The 19,656-nt window shown below is 36.2% G+C and overlaps 2 protein-coding genes across 2 annotated transcripts in view; both read left to right on the top strand.

Moving 5' to 3' along the window:
- The window catches only part of LOC110053462 (fibroblast growth factor receptor 4-like), a 37,226-nt gene that overhangs the window by 5,281 nt on the left and 12,289 nt on the right, over positions 1 to 19,656 (top strand). The window contains exons 4-13 of the mRNA XM_089281468.1: positions 2,882 to 3,157; positions 4,016 to 4,339; positions 6,226 to 6,486; positions 7,733 to 8,011; positions 8,461 to 8,718; positions 9,140 to 9,391; positions 10,481 to 10,753; positions 11,497 to 11,778; positions 13,070 to 13,177; positions 13,840 to 13,852. Coding sequence (XP_089137594.1) covers positions 2,882 to 3,157; positions 4,016 to 4,339; positions 6,226 to 6,486; positions 7,733 to 8,011; positions 8,461 to 8,718; positions 9,140 to 9,391; positions 10,481 to 10,753; positions 11,497 to 11,778; positions 13,070 to 13,177; positions 13,840 to 13,852 — 2,326 coding nt within the window. The remainder of the gene's footprint in view (positions 1 to 2,881; positions 3,158 to 4,015; positions 4,340 to 6,225; positions 6,487 to 7,732; positions 8,012 to 8,460; positions 8,719 to 9,139; positions 9,392 to 10,480; positions 10,754 to 11,496; positions 11,779 to 13,069; positions 13,178 to 13,839; positions 13,853 to 19,656) is intronic.
- On the top strand, positions 13,191 to 15,833 carry LOC149095948 (uncharacterized). The gene has a single exon (XM_089280970.1). It carries the CDS (start codon positions 14,564 to 14,566, stop codon positions 15,506 to 15,508), a length of 945 nt encoding a protein of 314 aa, XP_089137096.1. The 5' UTR covers positions 13,191 to 14,563; the 3' UTR covers positions 15,509 to 15,833.

Below are 19,656 nucleotides of genomic sequence, written 5' to 3'. Positions count from 1 at the left end.
TCGATATTCTTTAAACAAGGACTGACTTTATCACCATATTTAACAAGTTTTATTCCTGTAGTTTTGTTTTGATTGACAGCACATAAATTGTATTGGGAATAAAAGTTTAAGAGTGATACACCATATGAGTCTATAGGAAAAGTAGCAATAGGAAAAGTACCAAAAAGGTATTACAATTTAACAGTGAAGATACAAAATAATTATGTCTTTCATAAACATGCCATGTGCTTGTGAAAGAATCGATACCTATTTTGTTTTCTTTTTACAATAAGCTTTTCTGTGTTATGTTTGTTTTTTAAAATTTGGGTAAAATGTGTAATTGATGGCTTATTGTCATTGCGTCTACAATCCCATAAATAAATTTTTCCTAAAAGAAAGGCATAATCTATTAGATCGATCTCCTCCCTCAAACCGTCAATGATGACATCACTCAATATAAGGTACATGCAACTACTTAATTGACTCAAAATATTATATATTACATCATTCAAAAAGGATTGTAAAATAGCACAATGAAATAAAAAATGCAGAATTAGTCTCAAGAGTTTCATTGCAAAATGTACAATTCAGGGATTGACGATTTATCCTATTTTACAAAGACGATTGTTTGTAAATGAAATGTAATTTAACACCTTTTACTGAAAGGAACGTATCAGTCTAAGGCTCGGAGGCAACATGCAGTAGTAACAGTTTTGTTTTGGAGAGTTGTTCCTCTGTTAAGTTAAACTTATCCACTAGCATGACCCATTTCCTTGGCTTCTCATATATAAACTTCATCAAAGTACTATAACAACGATGACTTCTATAATTCTCTTGATCAAAGATCGTTTTAGAGTTAGGCTTCTTATCTTGTAAACACAGTGGAACTGATTTTCTTAAGCCTGTCCAAATCAAATAGTTGATGTTTTAAAAGGTAATTGAAGTAAGACTTCCAAAAGCTATTGCAATTCTTGTCAGGATTTCCTTTTTAGCCAACTCAACCGTAAAGCTCTAACCACACTTTCAAAATCTATCATTTTAAGACCACAAAATTCATAAGGTGCATATGTTGAGAGGCGAATAACTTTGTCTTTTCCATTCCATAAAAACTTAAATATTAAAGTTTGAAATTCTTTTATAGTTTCAATAGGTGTACATAAAATGGAGCTCAGATATATCATTTTCGGGAATGAAATATATTCAATTCCCATAAATGGATAGCACTCTTATTTTCCACAAATTTATAGTTTTTTTACCTTTTTTCAATCGCTGCCTAAAGTTTTTTTCAACAAGGAGCTGTACATCATAAGCTATGAAAATGCCTAAAAACTTCAAACATTTTTGGCACTTGGCACCAAATGGCGTATCCACAGGATTATAAAAGGATCTGATCCGCATTGGCTCAGGTTTTTCAACGTTCTGACCAGTTTCAAATCAGACATCGTCTCAAAATCGTCTATAGTAATGAGTTTAGAAAAGGTTTGCGGAATTGAAATCAGACAAAACTGCAGTTGTGTCATCAGCAAACTGCAGTAGTAGTTTCCATGCCGTTAATTTCTATTCCCCCTACGTTTTCCGAAGCTCTGACAGTAGTGGCCAAAATGTCCACTGCGATTAAAAGAAAGGTATGGAGAAAGCGGTTCTACCTGTCGCACTCAATGGTAAAGTAATTTGAACATATTATCCATTACTAGCAATAGTGAGTGGAGTGCAATTCAAAGAGAAATCTTGCGATTAATTTCAAAATCGGACAAGCGCGAAGAGCGAAGCCTATTTGAAATTACGAGCACTATCTCTCCCTGAATTGTACGACACGAGGTGGATAATGGATAATAATATTATGTACAAATTCTTCTCTGAGTAATCCACTGTTTTTTTGTTATGAAGGTTCTCATAATAGTTTTTTTTTCCGCATGCAAAATTTCGTAAGGATCGGTTATCACGCCATAACACTTAAACAGAGTTTACGAATTTGCTTTCTAATATGATTTTGCTTTCTTAGATTATAAAAATACGTCGAGTTTTTCTCTCCATACTCATGCCATTTAGCGAGGGATCTGACAATTATACCTTCAACTCACATAAAATTTCTCAGTTCGTTCTTTCAGAACATTTAACTTTGCTAAATTTTTTTTGTGAGGGTTCGTTTTGAAATTAAACCTTAAACTGGCTTATTGAAATTCTCTATGAAGCTGCTTCTCATCTGATCTTCTTTGCTAACATTTGTCCATGGAATATTTTCTAAAAAAATTTGAGATGTTAGTTTTTACCCAGTCCCAGACAGAGCAAAAATCACTGAGATCCACTTCGTGAACAAGCTACAAGGCAAGAACACAACCAACGTATAAACACTTCAGCGATTGTAATAGCTTAAATGCAGTAGCTAGGTTGTACAAATTACCTAATTACCACAATGATATGCCATCTTAGAGGAGATCTACAGTTGTAAGTCTCATTTAATAACACTTTCATTTCAATGCTTTTAATACTTATAACTTCGAGGTCATTGACCTTGATGACAATAATTATTGGTCATAATTAGCGTTTTTTGAGGCTTTCTGTTTCAAGAACCTAAAGCCTAGGGAATCAAAGCTTCTAGAGAGTTAAAACGTTTTCGTTCATTACATCATTACTTATTTATATGCCCAAGCCTTTATATATATATATATATATATATATATATATATATTAAGCTGTCCATATATTTCGATTTCATGAATAATAATTGACTCTAAAATATAGCTATAATATTGTAAACCTTTCCTCATTGTATATAATAAGCAAAAAAATTGGTCTCAACGATGATAACCATCCTCAGCCAATGTCTTGTTTATCTTCGATTCCAAATTGTCACATGGCTTTGCATCTTATCAAGATTGTATTCTATCATTTCTTTTATCAGCATTCCCGCTACGCTTTCAGTCAGGAGAGAACCCATGTTGTGGCATTATGGAAATCTATAGCAATGGTAACTGGCAAAAACTTTGTACCAGAAGTTGGGGTACAGATGAAGAAAACTTGACCTGCGAGGCCATGGGTTACTCTAGCAAAGGCGTTTATAACTACAGTACTTGGTACAGAGACAAAAGCGATGCCCCGAATACATCAATCATGTATAATTGTACAGCACTGACCAAATGCGGGAATGACACTGATAACAAAATACAATCATGCAAAGGTAGTTTATACATAACTTGCCGTGGCCCAGCCTCATGCATACCACTGTGTTAATGTTAATTTCATGTAGATTCCCATCCATTTTCTGCGTTTCTATTTTTAGGCAGTGGTAGCACTGAGTTTTCTTGGCATAAGCCAAAACCTAGAAATTAAATGGCTGTAACTCCACGGCCCATTTGATTTGTTTTTCCTTCCTGGCCTTGATTATATTCTTCATGAGTCAATTACGGCTAATTGTGGGTTAAAAGTAGCCAAGATTTGTATTCGCTGTTTCATTGCTAACGTTAGGTTACAGTTTGACACTGTCCAAATTAGGTTACAAATATTGAACAAAAACGACTGAGGCAAATCAGCCGATTTAAAATATCTTATATAGAACTCCTCTGAGATTAGGATGCTCATTTGAGTGAGCAACGCGGTTGGTTTGATGTTACAATTAAGGGATATGATATGTTGCCAAAAAAATGCAGCAGTTATCTGCTTTTGAGCTTTAGAGTAGGTAGAGCTTAAAATTAAAGGCTCAATCTGGTTGAGACGTTATGCAATTTAGCTGATTGAACACCGTGTAAGAACCTTAACTTTTGGTGTGAACAAAATTTAAAACTTATGTGGCTAAAGCACTCTAAAAATGATCTAAAAATGATCTAAAAATGTAAAAAAATGTAAAAAAATGTAGGGAAGTGACAGTGATGCAGCAGTAGATAGTACATGTACAGTAAAAGTCAAAGTTTGTAAAAATCTGTTAAACTAATGTGATAATAACATATTAATAAGCATGTTGGTTTGTAATTGTAATTGTAATTGTAAGCTCATTATCTGTTTATTTGTTAACTTAGGTTTAATTTCGTCTTAATTGTAGAAGTTCCTGTTCGTTTAAATGGTGCAAATATAGAATATGGTGGAAGAGTGGAAGTATTTTACAATGGAAAGTGGGGAAAGATCTGTCGTAATAAATGGAATTTTGAGGATGTGAAAGTTATTTGTCGTCAGCTTGGCTTCATACGCGCAGTGGCTGAATTTGTAATGGCAGATGTCAAGGATGAGGACATTCCTTTTGTAATGTCTAATGTAGCCTGTAATGGAGATGAGCCCGAGCTGGCATCCTGCCCGCGAACTGATGGAAAGCTTAATGTTGACTGTCAAAGTGATGACAAAGGTGCTCAGGCATTGTGTGAACCAAAAAGTTAGTGATCACTTAGGGTTTTATATTATTTGATATTTTGTAGGTCTTGATTGATCAGCATACAACCACGACATAAAATGAATTGGTACACCTCCCAACTCAAACACGTTTTCCGACTGGAGGAGAACGTGTCACGTGCCATGGGTCAAAACTCACTAACTCCCTAGGGCGAACAAAAGTCACTAACTCCCTAGGGAAACAACAACTTCTTCTTTCGACTCGCACGTGATCAGGTCGTGCACCTTGCAACGGCCGTAAATTTGTGTGCCAGTTGGCCTGATGTCAAAAAGCCATTGAAGTCGTCATCATTTCTCGCTAGAGAAGGCATTCATTATTCAAGAAAAGGGATTTACCATTCGGCAAAAACACATCAGATTAACAAAGGAGAAAATTTGAACATTTTGAGTCTTTAACTTGGCGCTAAAAGTGGGTCGCCCGCGTTCAGCAACTCGCTCTTCGATCGCTGTCGCCACTCGCCAGGTAGGAAAATAGTTGTATCATTTACAACAAAATATGCTGTTCCTCGCCGAATCAAACCCAGAATTCTCGAGTTAAGCTTCAGAAGAAGGGAAAGCAACTTAAGTATTGTCTTTATTTTTGTTAGCTGCGAAGAAAAAGAATGTTATCGTGTCGTTTCGGTGATCAGCTCGGTTTGATTGCCGCTCGTACTGCAAGCACAGCAGTTTTTTTCTTCTATTTTTGAGTCGGGAGGTATAACAATACACTTAATGACTGGCCCCTCGGGAAACAGTGAGTTTTGTTCCCGCTCGACCTCAATGTTTCCCTCGGCTTCGCCTCTGGGAACATTGAGGGTCTCGGGGAAACAAAATTCACTGTTTGCCTTGGGGCTAGTCATTAAGTGCTTATTATACGTTAGTCTTTTATTTACATGAAACGAATATAAAATCTCACAACACCCTTTTATGCGGCGAAAGGGGGCTGGGAAGGGTGTGTACCTGAAAGATGTTATAGCTAACAAAGACTAACCTTACAAGTTTGTGTTTGCCGTCATTGGTCCACAGAGACAGTCGGGCTAATAATGATATGCTACTACCAAAAAGTTACTATTATTATATGACTGTGTCTCACAAGAACTGGGAACTAGAGAATTCACGAATTTGATTGGTTGAAATCAATATTGTCCACGGACTAGATTTTCCCATCTAGACTGGTTACATTTTGCGGTGAAAAAATTGCAAACTAAAATACAAAAATATTGACTCTTTTCTTCAAAAAATATTACTAGAAGTGCTTAAAAACCTGATGAGAAAAAAAAGTAAAGAGGATGAACAAACTCTGGCAGAATTAGGTTGAGCTAATTGCCGTTTGCAAGCAAATAAATGTCAGCTAGTACAAACCAGTTACATTAAACGCATTAATTTTTTCTTGTTTTTCCATACAATAAACATCTTATTAATCGAGCTTAGTCGGTTTGTATGGGAGAATCTTGGCCTCAGTGGTGTGTACAGACCTCATTGCGTTCAGTCTGTACTCGCGACCCCGGTCAAGATTCTCCCATACAGACCTCCTGCTCTGTTAATAAGGGCTAAATAATGTACTAAACCAGCAATGTTGATTGCAAAAAAAAAAAAAAAAAAAAACTCTTTTGGACAGGTTAATTCAGTGAAGTGATACCAACCAGAATTTGTGTACCAAAGGATAGAAATGACTTTCACAGTAAAACTATGTGATCACATTACTAGCAATAGGTCACCCCATGTAAAGAAGAAAGGGTTAATTTATTAATTACGGTAGAGATAGACTTTGCTGAATCCTTGTAGCATGTTGCTTAAGCAAACTTTATCTTGTGTCAATTGTATTTAACATTCTAGGATTTAGAATTTCATACATACTACAATGTGGTGAACATAAATTTTTCCTTTCAGAGGACAAAAAAATCTTGGATGCAAGTCGAGAATTTTTGGATGTCGGCAGCCGTGAAATTATTCGCTGCTTCTTAAAAAATGAAACCAACCATATACGTTGGTTCAATAACAAACATCAAGAGATTAATTCAACATCTGGGACAAGGATGACGGCAAAACAAAATGGTGAACTGACCATTGAAAACGTTCAGTTGTCTGATGGAGGAACCTACGAATGCAGGGGATTGGAATACACTCGTTACTACACCATCTATGTCAATGGTAGGGCAACTTATTTTTACTAGCGTTCAGAGTAAATTTGTTCGTTTGGCCTGCTATCCACTTGCGTCTGTCTGAATGTGTACCTTCACGTCCGTTAATCTGAGGTGGGGGGACTGACGTATGAAAAGATTGGGGATGCTTTTCGGAAAATTTAATTGAACTCCTAAATTAAGGAGACCACTCTGGGTGTGGCTCAAGCTTAAAAGGAGCCTGTGCTAGTAGACCGTACTCAAGAGACCAGCGGACGTTGAGCCTAAAAATGGAAATAAGGGCGTTTCATTTGCTATTTGTCAGCGTTCACCCCAAAAGAAACTTTGACAACTAAAAATAGTGGCATTTCATATCGTCAACACCCTACTGTAAGGTGACCAGATTCCTTGACTTAATTACCCCTAAGCGATTCCAAAAGCTGTAAATGCATATGATTTTTGTCCCCATAAAGCATAGCAATCCTCAACAGAGTGTGTACTCCTGTCACATTAATATATGATTAGGATGTTTAAAGACAACACAATTAATGAATAGGTACAGTTGAAAACACTTATTGTCATTAAGTGAAGATAACTGATGTTAAACTCTTCCAATCGGACTGGATCAAAAAAGAAATAATTAACAAGAATTGCAACGTCTTCAGCTTTAGAAGTTGAAATAAATGATTGACATTCATCAGTTTAAGGTAATTAACCTTTCAAAGCATTTTTCTTCTAAGCGCTGGTTTGGCGAATCTAGAGCTCACCGAAGTATTAACTCTCCCTTAGCAAAGATGCGTATTTTGGTCACTGCAAAGGATTTTCATTTGTTTCATTTTCATTTACCTTGTTTCGTTTAACTTTAGTTTTGTTTACTCTAAATGAAGTTGTTTTTCTGTCAAACCAAACTTTGGGAACATTTGCTGTTTATCTTAGAGAAATATCTTCACCAAAGTGTAAACAATACGTGTAGATTTGTGACGTTTCAACAAATTCAAGTCAATATTTTGTCCCTGAAATTGCGTACTGACGATTTTACCAGTAATGTCCGCTATTCTCATTTCAATTTACATTAATTAAATGTTTTTCTTTTTCATTAATTAAAGCAAAACATCCAATAAATGTCATAAATCCATGTGAATTTAAATCTAAAATTCAATTGTTAACAGCTGGGATAAAATTTAAGTTGTTAAACTTGTTTCAAGATGCAGTAGCAATCGAATGCTTTTGAACTGCAGTTATTTATCAAACCAATGTTATTGTGCTTCTTCCAACAGCAAGATTTACTGAGGTGAACCATCAACAAAGTATTATTGCTGATGCTTCTGGAATTATAAGCTGTAGTGCTGAAGGAACTCCAACACCACAGATTGAATGGAAGAGAAAAGATGGAGTACAACTGGACAAGGCAAGGTTCAGACAACTTCTGAATGGAAGTTTATATGTCAATCCTGTTCACCGACAAGACGAGGGAACATATATCTGTACCTTCAAACAAAGTAAAGGAAGCAAAAGGGCTACAATAAAAAACCAAACCATCAATGTTTTTATCACAAGTGAGTAACAAAATAATACTTTAATTATTCTACAAATGATTTTGGTAGACAACTTTATTAATAATATTGATGAACAGCTGCATTTAGAAGCCACTTCTGTGCAATGTATGCATGGACTGAAATTTATAAACAACTGTATTTTCGTAATAGTTTGACAGGAATCCTTGGTTTTCCAAGTGAGAAATAAAAGATTTATTGTGGAGTGGGCATTTTTAATGCAATGCAATTAGAAGCCTGGGATTGGGTATGGTGAGGTTCATCCCGTAAAGAGACACCTTTTGTTGAGCTGGAGGTAATTAAATTAAAGGAAAGGGATTTCATGAACTCAACAGCATAGAAGAGAATGAAGAACTGCCATTTTAGAATTAAAAGACCTCCTAGGCTGCAAATCTTGTTGCTGGTTTGGGGCATTTCTTTATCTGTTTTAATAATTTTGTTCTTTTCTGTAGTTCGCCCAATCGTTGAGTTGTTAGGACCACGTAAGCCCTTGCAAGAAGGAGATAGTGCCAACCTGACGTGCAACATCATTGAAGGTTTACCTGAACCACGGCTATCTTTTTTTAAAAATGAGCCAGACCTTCCGTCTAAGGAGATCACATCACCTCTGCTTTTAACAAATGTAACAGACAGTGACGAGGGAAGGTACATCTGTGAAGCACGAAATGCTGGTGGTAATTTCACTGACAGCATATATATAAGAGTTAAAAGTAAGTTAATAAGATCCTACTCCCAAGGGAAACAATCGTGTAGTGCTTTTTGTTTAGGTTCATAAGCAGTCAAGTTCAATTTTCCTAAGGGTGGCTGCTTTGTATAGCTTTGACTGTAGCTCAAAACTAGTCTTCCATATTGCCGTGCACAATACTTTCATGCAATACAAACAAAAGTGTTAACCATGACAAGTACATATATACAATTGTATTCATATGCATGAGTTATGTTGACTTTATTCATCAGTTATAATGAGTGCAAAACATCCACCTCAATTCTTAATCTATATATTTAGTGGTCATGCGCTTTTGAATTTATCTGAGTACATTTATTTGGTCTTCAAAAGGAACATAAAGGATTGGAAATTACATGTGCATATGAAAACAGCAAACTCATTCCTAAATTCTCTTGCTTTTCAAGCTCCACCTGAACTGAATCCTAAACTGGGGAATCAGTCTGTTGCATTTAACTCCACGCTTAATTTGACATGCATTGTGAGAGGTGATCCTCCACTTCAGATCAACTGGACTAGGAATGGTGTGGATCTTGGAAATAGAGACAATAATACATACACTGTTTCCCAAATGACTTTCGACCATGCAGGCTTGTATGGATGTACAGCCAAAAACTGGGCAGGAAAAGCGTATGCTTTTTTTTGGATTGATGTGACAGGTAAGGGACTCAGAGAATTAGAACCACGGCTTTCTATTAATCACTGAACAGGATTAATAGGAATGGTGGTTCAGGTATTCAAAATTGGCACACTTTTCAATCAAGTGCATGACAACAGCTTTGTCACATTTTTACCTTTTGTCGGAAATTTAACATTTTAAATCTGTAACTGCACCAATCAAGACTAACTTTAATTCCCTATAAGTATTAAAAGCAAGAATTCTCATTCCTTTGAATAAAGGAACCTTCTCTTTCTTCATGTATGTTCAGAGAATTACAACTTTCACGGGCTGGAGAAAAGGATAACTTTTTAAGGTGGCTCAATAGTTTCAAAATGGCTATTTTTAAGACATTTTTTAAGACACTTGTGTACCCATTACTGAAATTTTTGTGACAACACCAGATACAACACTGCTTGAAGTTTCTAATTCTCAAAGTTGACTTGAATTCCTTAAATTCCCAAGCAACCAGAACCATAAATTGAACCACACCCAATTTGGGGCTTTCAAAACTGGGTTCATGCTGAACCTAATTTTTCTGAAGTGAAGAAAGATAAAGAGCTGAAGCGTGGCAGGCATTATCATCTTATATAAAGCCGTGCAATGACCTGAAGTTATCGTGGTCAAACTTTTTTGATTTTCATAAAAAATTGAGGTGTGTTAATAGTTTGGTCATGTGATTTGATGCTTCTATGGCAACAGTGTTTTCAAAGGATGTTTCGTTCAAATTTAAGTTTAAAACTATGTCTTAGTGAGACTGTGGATTACTTTTTATAAGATTCTAGTGCTAAAATTCCCCAGGCTTAAAAAAAGCACAGGAAAAATAGGGTTGATGACTGAATCGCTTGAATGCAGTAGCTGAGACCATCAGTTTAAAAGAGTACGTTTGTAGGGCTGTCATTAAGTTTTGAGTGACCTGAATCCATGTTCTTAATTCACACCTGTAACAAACTTCTTACTTTGAGAGTGAATTCTATCAGAAACAGGGTAATTTCACCCACCATATTAAGGGCCGTGCAATCAAGCGCTCTCAGCCATAATAGGTGTTGTGGGTTATGGCCCCTAATAACAGCCTTGGTTTGATCGAAAGTCTCTCCTCAGATTTATGTTTCTCCAAGAAACAAGTCTGTTCCCGAGGGCCACCCAGAGAACTTTAGCTGCAAAGCCACAGGTGTTCCCAAGCCAACATTCTCCTGGAAATTTAATGATGGGTACCTCCCTTCAGGCATCAGTCAAGCCAGTCTTAGTGAAGGATCATTCCTGGAGTTGCCTTACACTACAAAACGTATGGAAGGTATCTACAAGTGTACGGCAGAAAACAAAGCTAACACAACAACCTCTTCTGCGTATCTTCATGTTTTTGGTAAGCAGAAAAAAAATCTACCTCATACAATATCATTAATTGTGGGCACAAAATTATGTGTCTTGAACAGTTGCAAAAATACCTTCTGAAGAAATTCAGGCGCGAACGGAAATTGAACCTATGACCTCTAAAGAGTCAGTTTGGTGGTCTATCAACTGAGCTATTACAATACCAACTGGACTTGTGAGTGCATATGTGTAATACACGAAGTTGAACCTTGCTGTCTTGAACTTGTTTAAATCATGTCAACTTCAAAGCCTTTTCCTGTAAGTATGCTATTTCAGTCTTATATTTGTACGTGACTTTAGGCTATCTCGACCCCCTGGCTATATTGAACTGTTTTTCATTGCCCTAGACAGTGCAAGGTAGCAGGGCGTAACTTTATATAAACACTAATGACATCCATACTCATCATGGTTCCCATTGGTGCCAACTCAGTAAACTTACGCATATGTAGGATGTGATGTCTAATTATTCTCATAATTTGCATTTTACAAAGTCTTTCCTGCATTTTTGATATTCACTTAATAATTGTAGAATTCATATTACTATGCTTAAAGTGCTCATGCACTATACACAACATCATTTCCAAATATAAACCCAAACAGTTTTGAAATGCAACATTCTGAAGAGCACCACATTTAAGAGCACCAAAGAGTCTTTGAAACAAATATGCCCATGAATTATTATAATTTGACTGAGTGTTTCTTTCACTGATTGCTTGAATGTGTTTATCTTTAAAGAAAAACCCACAGCTGAAGTAAGCCCAAAGCCTTATCCAAAACTGACAGTAGGAGATGAGCTTAGATTAACTTGCCGCATCAATAAAGCGACTGTGGCAATCAAATGGAAGAAAAATGATGATGAATTAATCCCAAGAGCACAGATTGATACACGAGTAGATGATAAATTGAGCCAACTTTTTATTGTGGAAGTTGAGGAAGGTGATAGAGGTGAATACTCCTGTGAAGCACGTAACAGACCAGGTATTGTGGCTCGCTCTACTGTGAAGATCAATGTCAAGGGTAAGGACGATTATTATTGATCTTGTCCTTAGAAATACTTGTAGTGAAAAACAAAACAAAAACAAAACAAAAACAAAAACAAAACAAAACAAAAAACAAAAAAAAACTGGCAAGTATTCTTTCATTTGCACTCTTAGGGCTTAATTGCCGACTAACTGCTGCAAAAAAAAAAAAAAATCAGCTGGTTACAATACTAACAGTACCATTTCTTTATTAACGATCGGACCCCTGATAGGTTTTTCCATCCTTAATTTTCAATAATAATACTGATAAAAATTAGAAAATTGCAAACTTTAGGATGATGGCAGACAAGTTTACAACACTATAACATCACATATAGTAATTGTATAAGCCCATAATATAAATGTAATCAGCTGGCAATTACCCTGTGTTGCATTATCTTTTATCTATTAACCCTCATACGTACAAGGGGGGTGGATTGCAGCCTCCCATAAGGTTTTCTCAAAGTTTTGAAAAGACGATTTACTCAAAGACGCTGAAAATTTCATTCTCTGCGGAAATTTTGATATGTCAATTGCGCGACCATTATTTGACGTTGCCTTGGCAATCATCAAACTTCATGTACGCCTGGCCAAAAATCAACTTTTTTGGAGATAATTCTGTAGTTTTTTTTCCAATTTTCTTCATTTAATTGCATAAATTCATGAATTTGTACATTTCATAAGTATGGTGGCCTGATTTTGCGTTAATTTCCTTTATTTCTTGACTTTTTAAGAAAATAGTAAAATCCAAGATGGTGGGTCCAAGATGGCGGGGCAAATGACGTCATGATGAATAAAAATGGTATCATCTTGTAGAGGACGCTCAGGGCTATCTAATCAATGTAAATTTATTTTGCTATGCCTAAACAGAACGAAAACCCTGAGGGGGGTTTCATTCACCCCCCTTGTACCACGGTTGGAGTATGAGTTAGCTTGTACGTCCGAGGGTTACAAGCACAACACTTTCAAAGTACCTTATCAGTATATGTAACAGCTGGACTAACTGCATACGATTTGAAAATATCTGGATAATGGTGCCTGGGACATCCAGACACTTCCACATTTAGGGTCTTCCTGGGTTAGCACGATCAGCTTTTGAAGAATCGAGACCAGGTTGAGAGGGGCTTGTGTAATGTTATGAACCTGGTCAGGGCTTAAACGTGGACTGTTTGGTCAATGTCCAGTGCACTAACCATAAGGCGCTGTTTCTTCCAATAGATTAACAATACTAAGATAGAAAACTGTTAAAATGAAGTTTTGTATAGTAATACTAAAGGCTCCCTTCTCAGCTTTTATTGCCAGGCAGGCTCTGGAGTGGTATTATATTGTGGGGCCTGTACTTGGTTGCATTGTCGTATTTGCTGTAGGCTGGTGCATTTGCAAGTATCGAAGAGCAGGTAAAAACAATAACTGAATAAGAGAGTCAATTATGTTGATTTGCCATACAACCATTTATGGATTCATGAACAATTCAGTTTTAGTGTCATGTAAAACACTTTACTTAAGTACTTAGCCCAAGGAATAAATTGTTGCCTGGTACTATATATAGCTACACCAAATAGCAGAAATAGCAATTTTTAGAGCATGGGTGTTCTTCCTAACAAATGTCTTTGGCAACATGATAGTTGTTGTTATAGTTAAACGCACCACCTCTTTTTTTTAGGGTAGGTAGGCAGGTAGGTAGGTAGATAGGCAAGTAGGTAAAGTCTGCATATGAGCAAGGCCAGAACTTGTCCTGGTTTCTGTAGCATGAAGCATGCAACTAGGAGTATTTCTAACTCCCCCCTGGATGGGATGCTAGTCCATTGCAGCGTTGCCACCGGTAAAGTGTCTTGCCTAAGAACACAACACATTGTCTCCGACCAGGACTCGAACCCGGACCGCTCGATCCGGAGATGAGCAAACTAACCATGAGGCCACCACGCCTCTACATCTGTCTTAGGGTATATAATATTATTAGCTCTGGCATTTATTCAACCTGGTTTTATTTTGTTTGTTTCTTCTGTTTCTTTCTTTCGTACATATGCGTCTTTCGTTATCTTTCATTGGGTAAATACAGCTGTGGCCGAACTGTAAGTCGATGCCTTATTGTTTTATTTTACTAAAAGTGTGTGGTTACACTTTCTACTTTTTACATCTTCACTGTTTTTGCGTATCCACCAATAACAGCATATGGATAACATTTATCTTCAAAGGGGCACTATCACGAGAATGGTTTAAAAAAGACAAAGTTTAATCCAAAAGATAGTGTCTTGTTAGAAATTTCTATTCTATTACACTGAAGCTTTCAAAGGGTTGTACACATTATAATAAATTCTGAGACTGAAATTCTACCCTAAGTTTGTGTTTTAGAAAAGTCTCAAAAACCTAATCACAATGATTACCTTTCCTTTTCACCAAAAATCTTCTTAGTTTTTCAATTAGGGTGTTATGATGGGACTGTTTCGTGCATGAGTGAAGATATTACCATAAGTTTAAGACTGCATATTTCTCTGAAAATGTAGCAAAATTATCATGAAATACCCCTTTAATCCATCCCATATTTCCAAACATAAGCATATGCATGTATGAACGTGTTTCAAAGTACATTTTAGATTTAATCTGCAGGTGTACATGCACTACTGGGAAATATGGCTCCTATTCATCTTTTTTTTTTATAAGCTTTAAAGTTAATTAACCTTTGTAAGAACTTCAATATAACTGGGGGGATTGGGCCGAGCATGGGTAGAGTATAGACGTGTTTTTGCTAGCTCCGTTCAAAATTCGTATATGGAGGCCTCTACATGGCAGAAAAAGGAGAAAAGTTCAGACGAAAAACTCATGTAGAGAGAACTGGGCCAACTTGGAGAAGTGTATCCAACTCGTCGGAAGAAGAATCCCTTTCACCGTTGGAGAAGAAAGCCAAAGTCAAGTTGCACATGTCTGACACGGTGCAATCGAGCGAAGAAGACGAAACCGCCGCTGCCGTGGAGTTGGCTAATTCTGTAATGCCGAAGCTAGACCTTGTTCTGCAGAAGTTAGACAACATGGAAAAGAAATTGGACATCCTTGAGGGTTTTGTGAAAGTGGTCGATGGAAAGGTTAACAAGTTACAGGATAAAGCTGAGCAGTTTGAAAGCTTCAGCAGGGACGCCACAACAAAACTGAAGGTGTTAGATGAAGGAATGTCGTTCGCAAATACAGAGATAGAAAATTTAAAGAAGAAAGTAAAGCTTCTGGAACAAACTATCCAAGAAAATACAGTAAACACCGAAAACAAATTCAAGGGAAAGATCGAGGCCTTAAGAAACGAGAAGTTGTATATGGAGGTGTATCAAAGACGGGAAAACCTTCGCTTCTACGGCATTGCTGAATCTTTCCACCTCTCAGAAGAAAATGTCAAAGAGGTGTTAATTGGCTTTATACAGAAGGAACTTAACATCAGCGAGGCGGATTCTTTTGAGTATCAACGAGTGCACCGCATTGGCAAACGCGACCCATCGCAAGAAAAACCAAGACCAATAATCGCACGTTTTTTGCGATACTCCGACAGAGAGCGAGTCATGTCAAGTGCAAGAAAGCTGAAAGGAACTGGTTTCGGAATATCGCCAGACCTTCCGAAAGAAATTGTGGACCGCAGAAAGGAATTAATGCCTAAGTTCAAAAAAGCAAAAGAAGACGGAAAATCGGCGTTCTTCAAAAGATCAGAGCCGGACAAACTTTTTATTGAGGGTATACGAATCTTCTAATTTCTTTGGAACATAAACTCTCTATCTAGGTATTCATAACATGTAAGCCTCATTCACACTTGTTCTTAAAAATGGAGCTGCATGCGTGTCATCTAGTTAGCGCAATGCGTGCAAGACCTATTCCATTAGTAGCGCAATTAACAGCTTTTATCGCTGGCTACTGTTTTACATACATGTTCAATTGTAGTTGTAGGTGTTATAAATGTTTTTCTTTTGTTTCTTTTTCCTTTTCAATATTAATTAGTTTTACCTTTTTTTTGTTCAAGAGACATGCAAATTTTTTCATTAGCTCATCTACTAAAGATTACTATCTCATTCTCTGCAACTGCTCGCCTTTTCACTTAAATATGTCCTTAAAAAGTTACAAAACTTAATTTAAATTTTGGTATCCTATCCTTAAATGTTCGGGGGATAAGATCTTTTGATAAACGAAAAGCACTTTTTCATTGGTGTATGAAGGATAAAGCTGATATAATTTTTCTACAAGAGACCTACAGCACATCCGAGGTGGAAAACACCTGGAAATCCCAGTGGAGAGGAGACTTGTTTTTTTGTCATGGTTCTGAACACAGCAGAGGTGTCTTAACACTAGTCAAAGAAGGGCTTGACTGTAAATTTGAGGTATGTAAACAAGATAATCTAGGTCGGTATATCATTCTAAAAGGTCTTGTTCAAGGTCAATCTTTTTTATTTTTGAATATCTATGCGCCAAATAAGACCAACGAACAATGCATCTTTTACGACGAAATACAGAACGAATTCGACAAATTGGAAATTGACACTGATTGCAAAATAATAATAGGTGGTGACTTTAATGTTATCCGCGACCCAGATTTGGATGGATCGGGAGGATCTCCAAAATTGAAAGAATCGTCCAAAAAGATAGAAAATCTATGTTTTTCTCTTGACCTAATAGACATCTGGAGAATCAGAAACCCAAAATTAAAACGTTTCTCCTGGAGACAGAAAACTCCAATGATTCAACGGCGGTTAGATTATTGGTTGATATCAAATAATATACAGGAAGAGGTTGATAAGGTCGATATTATCCCTGCTATTAGATCTGACCATTCCGCCATTACGTTGTACATTAATGGTATAGAGAACTCAACCTATGGACCGTCTTTTTGGAAATTCAATGCAAGTTTGTCAGAAGATAAAGAATATGTAGACCTAATTAGAAACAAAATCGGTGAATGGGTAGACGAAAGTAGAGAAATCGAAGACCCGCGGGTTACCTGGGATTATTTAAAATATAAAATACGCTATGAAACGATTGGTTATAGTAAGAAGAAAGCAAAAGAGAGAAGGTCAGAGCTGGTAAATTTGGAAATTAGATTAAAAGAGTGTCAGCGAAAATGTGACGAACACCCAAGTGCTGAAAATCTCTGCGATTTAGAAGTTCTCAAATCAGAATACGAACGCCATTATGATTATATAACACAAGGAGCAATCATAAGATCTCGGGTGAGTTGGTATGAAGAGGGCGAAAAGAATAGCAAGTATTTTTTAAATTTAGAAAGTGCTAAAAAGAAAAAGACATGTATACGGAAATTATCCGTGGATAATGATTCATATATAACAGACCCAAAAGAAATAATGAAAGAGATTCATGATTTCTATGAAAAACTCTATGATAGAGACTCGTATAATTTAGGTGAGAATTCAATTGATCGTTTCCTTAATGAAGTGGATACTAAAAAATTGTCTGATGAAGAGAAAATGACTTTAGATAAACAACTTACTAGATCCCAACTGTACGAAGCATTGAAGACATTTCCGAAAAACAAAACACCTGGAAGTGACGGTTTAACTGTGGAATTTTACTTGGCGTTCTGGCACGTGGTTGCAAAGTATCTTGAAAAGTCTCTAAACTTCTCTCACCAACACGGGCAACTATCAACTTCGCAAAAGCAGGCAATGATTACCCTATTGGAGAAAAAAGATAAAGATAGACGATTTATAAAGAACTGGCGACCTATCTCACTGATCAACGTAGATGTTAAAATTGCATCCAAAGCGTTTGCTAGAAGGCTGGAGCCAATCCTGCCAGAACTTATTCACCATAATCAAAATGGTTTTATCAAAGGAAGGTCTACATTTGATGCAGTTAGAACAATCGATGATTTACTTGAATTGGCAAAACTCACAAATACAACAGGTATTCTAATGGCAATTGACTTTGAAAAGGCATTTGATTCTCTGGACCATACATATCTATTTAAAGTATTGGAAAAATTCAATTTTGGACCGTATTTTTTACAATGGGTAAAAACATTTTATACAAACATATCCAGCTGTATCTTAAATAACGGCTTTACTACAGATCTTTTCTGTATCCATCGTGGTGTACGACAAGGTGACCCTCTATCACCTTTATTATTCATCTTAGCTTTGGAAGTTCTCGCATGTCAAATCAGGCAGGATAAAACCATACAAGGAATAATGGTCAAAAACGTGGAGATCAAACTCACGCTTTTTGCAGATGACATGACTTGTTTTCTAAAAGACATAAATGCATATTCGCGACTTTGTGCAACTTTAAAGGTTTTTTCATTGCATTCTGGTCTCCGAATTAACGACGATAAAACAGAAGTTTTTGGTATCGGCCCACATAAACTAGTACAAAATGACTTTACTCACAAAGTGCGAAAATCAATCAAGATATTAGGTACCGTTTTTGACTATCACAAACCATCACGAGACAAAGCAAACTTCGACTCAATATTCAAATCTATTAAAAAAACGCTGAGTATGTGGAAGTGGAGGGGTCTTACCCTGATTGGTAAGATTCAAATAGTTAAGACCTTCATTATTCCAAAATTTTTGAGTAAAGCGACTGCAATCTCAATATCAAACGATCTTGTCAAGGAGATAAACAGACTGATTTTCGGTTTCATTTGGAAAGGTAACGATAAAATTAAACGGACCGCGCTTATCAATGATATTGAAAATGGAGGACTAAAAATGCTTGATATTGAATCCATGATATCGGCTCAAAGAGTGATGATCTTAAAAAAGTATCTAGGAGAGAGCAACAGCACTTGGAAAACTATTTTAGATGATTTCTTTTTTGGAAATATAGGTGGAAAACTCATCCTGTTCTGTGATTTTGAAACTAGTAAACTACCGGTTCATCTTCCAATATTCTACAAAGAGTGTCTAGAGGCATTTCGTAATTTAAAGAAATCCAAGGTAGCCACCTATGAGGATGTTGTAGACCAAATTATTTGGAATAATAGGAATATTGTGATACACGGAAAATCTCTTTTTGAAAAACATTTGTTTACTAAAGGAATTGTTAAAATTGGTGACTTGTTATCCGATACGGGTAAATTTCTTGAAAGCCCTAAAGTGTTGGAAGCGAATCTATCTCCAATCCAGTACTTCAAATTAATAGGAATTGTAGATGCCATACCAAAAGAATGGAGATTAATTATCAAAGAATCACATATTCAACATCAGCAACTATATCTTCAACAGCATTTGGATACAGTGTATATTTATATCGACGAAACCAAATCGGATCTGTTAAAAGCCTCTTCAAAACTTTTGTATAAAGGATTTAAAACAAAGAAACAAACTCCTCCAACCGCCAAAAGGAAGTTGAAGGACAAATATCCAGAGGTTATAGAAGACTGGAAAAAAATTTATTCTTTACCATTCACCGTCACACTTGAAACAAAAATTAGAGAGTTCCAATATAAATTATTAAACGATATAATTTTCACAAATGAGAGGTTATTCCGTTTTAAAATGATTGAATCACCAATGTGCACCTTTTGTTTGAAAGAGGTCGAGTCCCTCGAACATTTGCTCTTTTATTGTGATACAACAAAAGACTTCTGGCGGGCTTTTTCTTCTTGGCTTTCAAACCAGAATGTATCTTTGGACACTTTGACATTTGAAAATATATTGTTTGGAGTGTTCAACAACAACGAAGACTTTATTATCCTGAATCACTTGATACTGCTAGGAAAGTTTTTTATTTATAAATGTAAATTAAATAAAATTAAACCAACATTAACAATATTTTTAGCAAAGACAAAAACCGTTTATTACATTGAAAAAAAAATAGCTACCAAAAATAACCAACTTTATAAACATTACAAAAAGTGGGAAAAACTAATGCCATCTCTTAATAATAG

Source organism: Orbicella faveolata, unplaced genomic scaffold (assembly GCF_042242905.1).
Source record: "Orbicella faveolata isolate gen_17 unplaced genomic scaffold, um_ofav_v1 contig_48, whole genome shotgun sequence".
In the NCBI taxonomy this organism is placed as follows: Eukaryota; Metazoa; Cnidaria; class Anthozoa; order Scleractinia; family Merulinidae; genus Orbicella; species Orbicella faveolata.
This window is presented reverse-complemented; position numbering and strand designations above follow the sequence as displayed.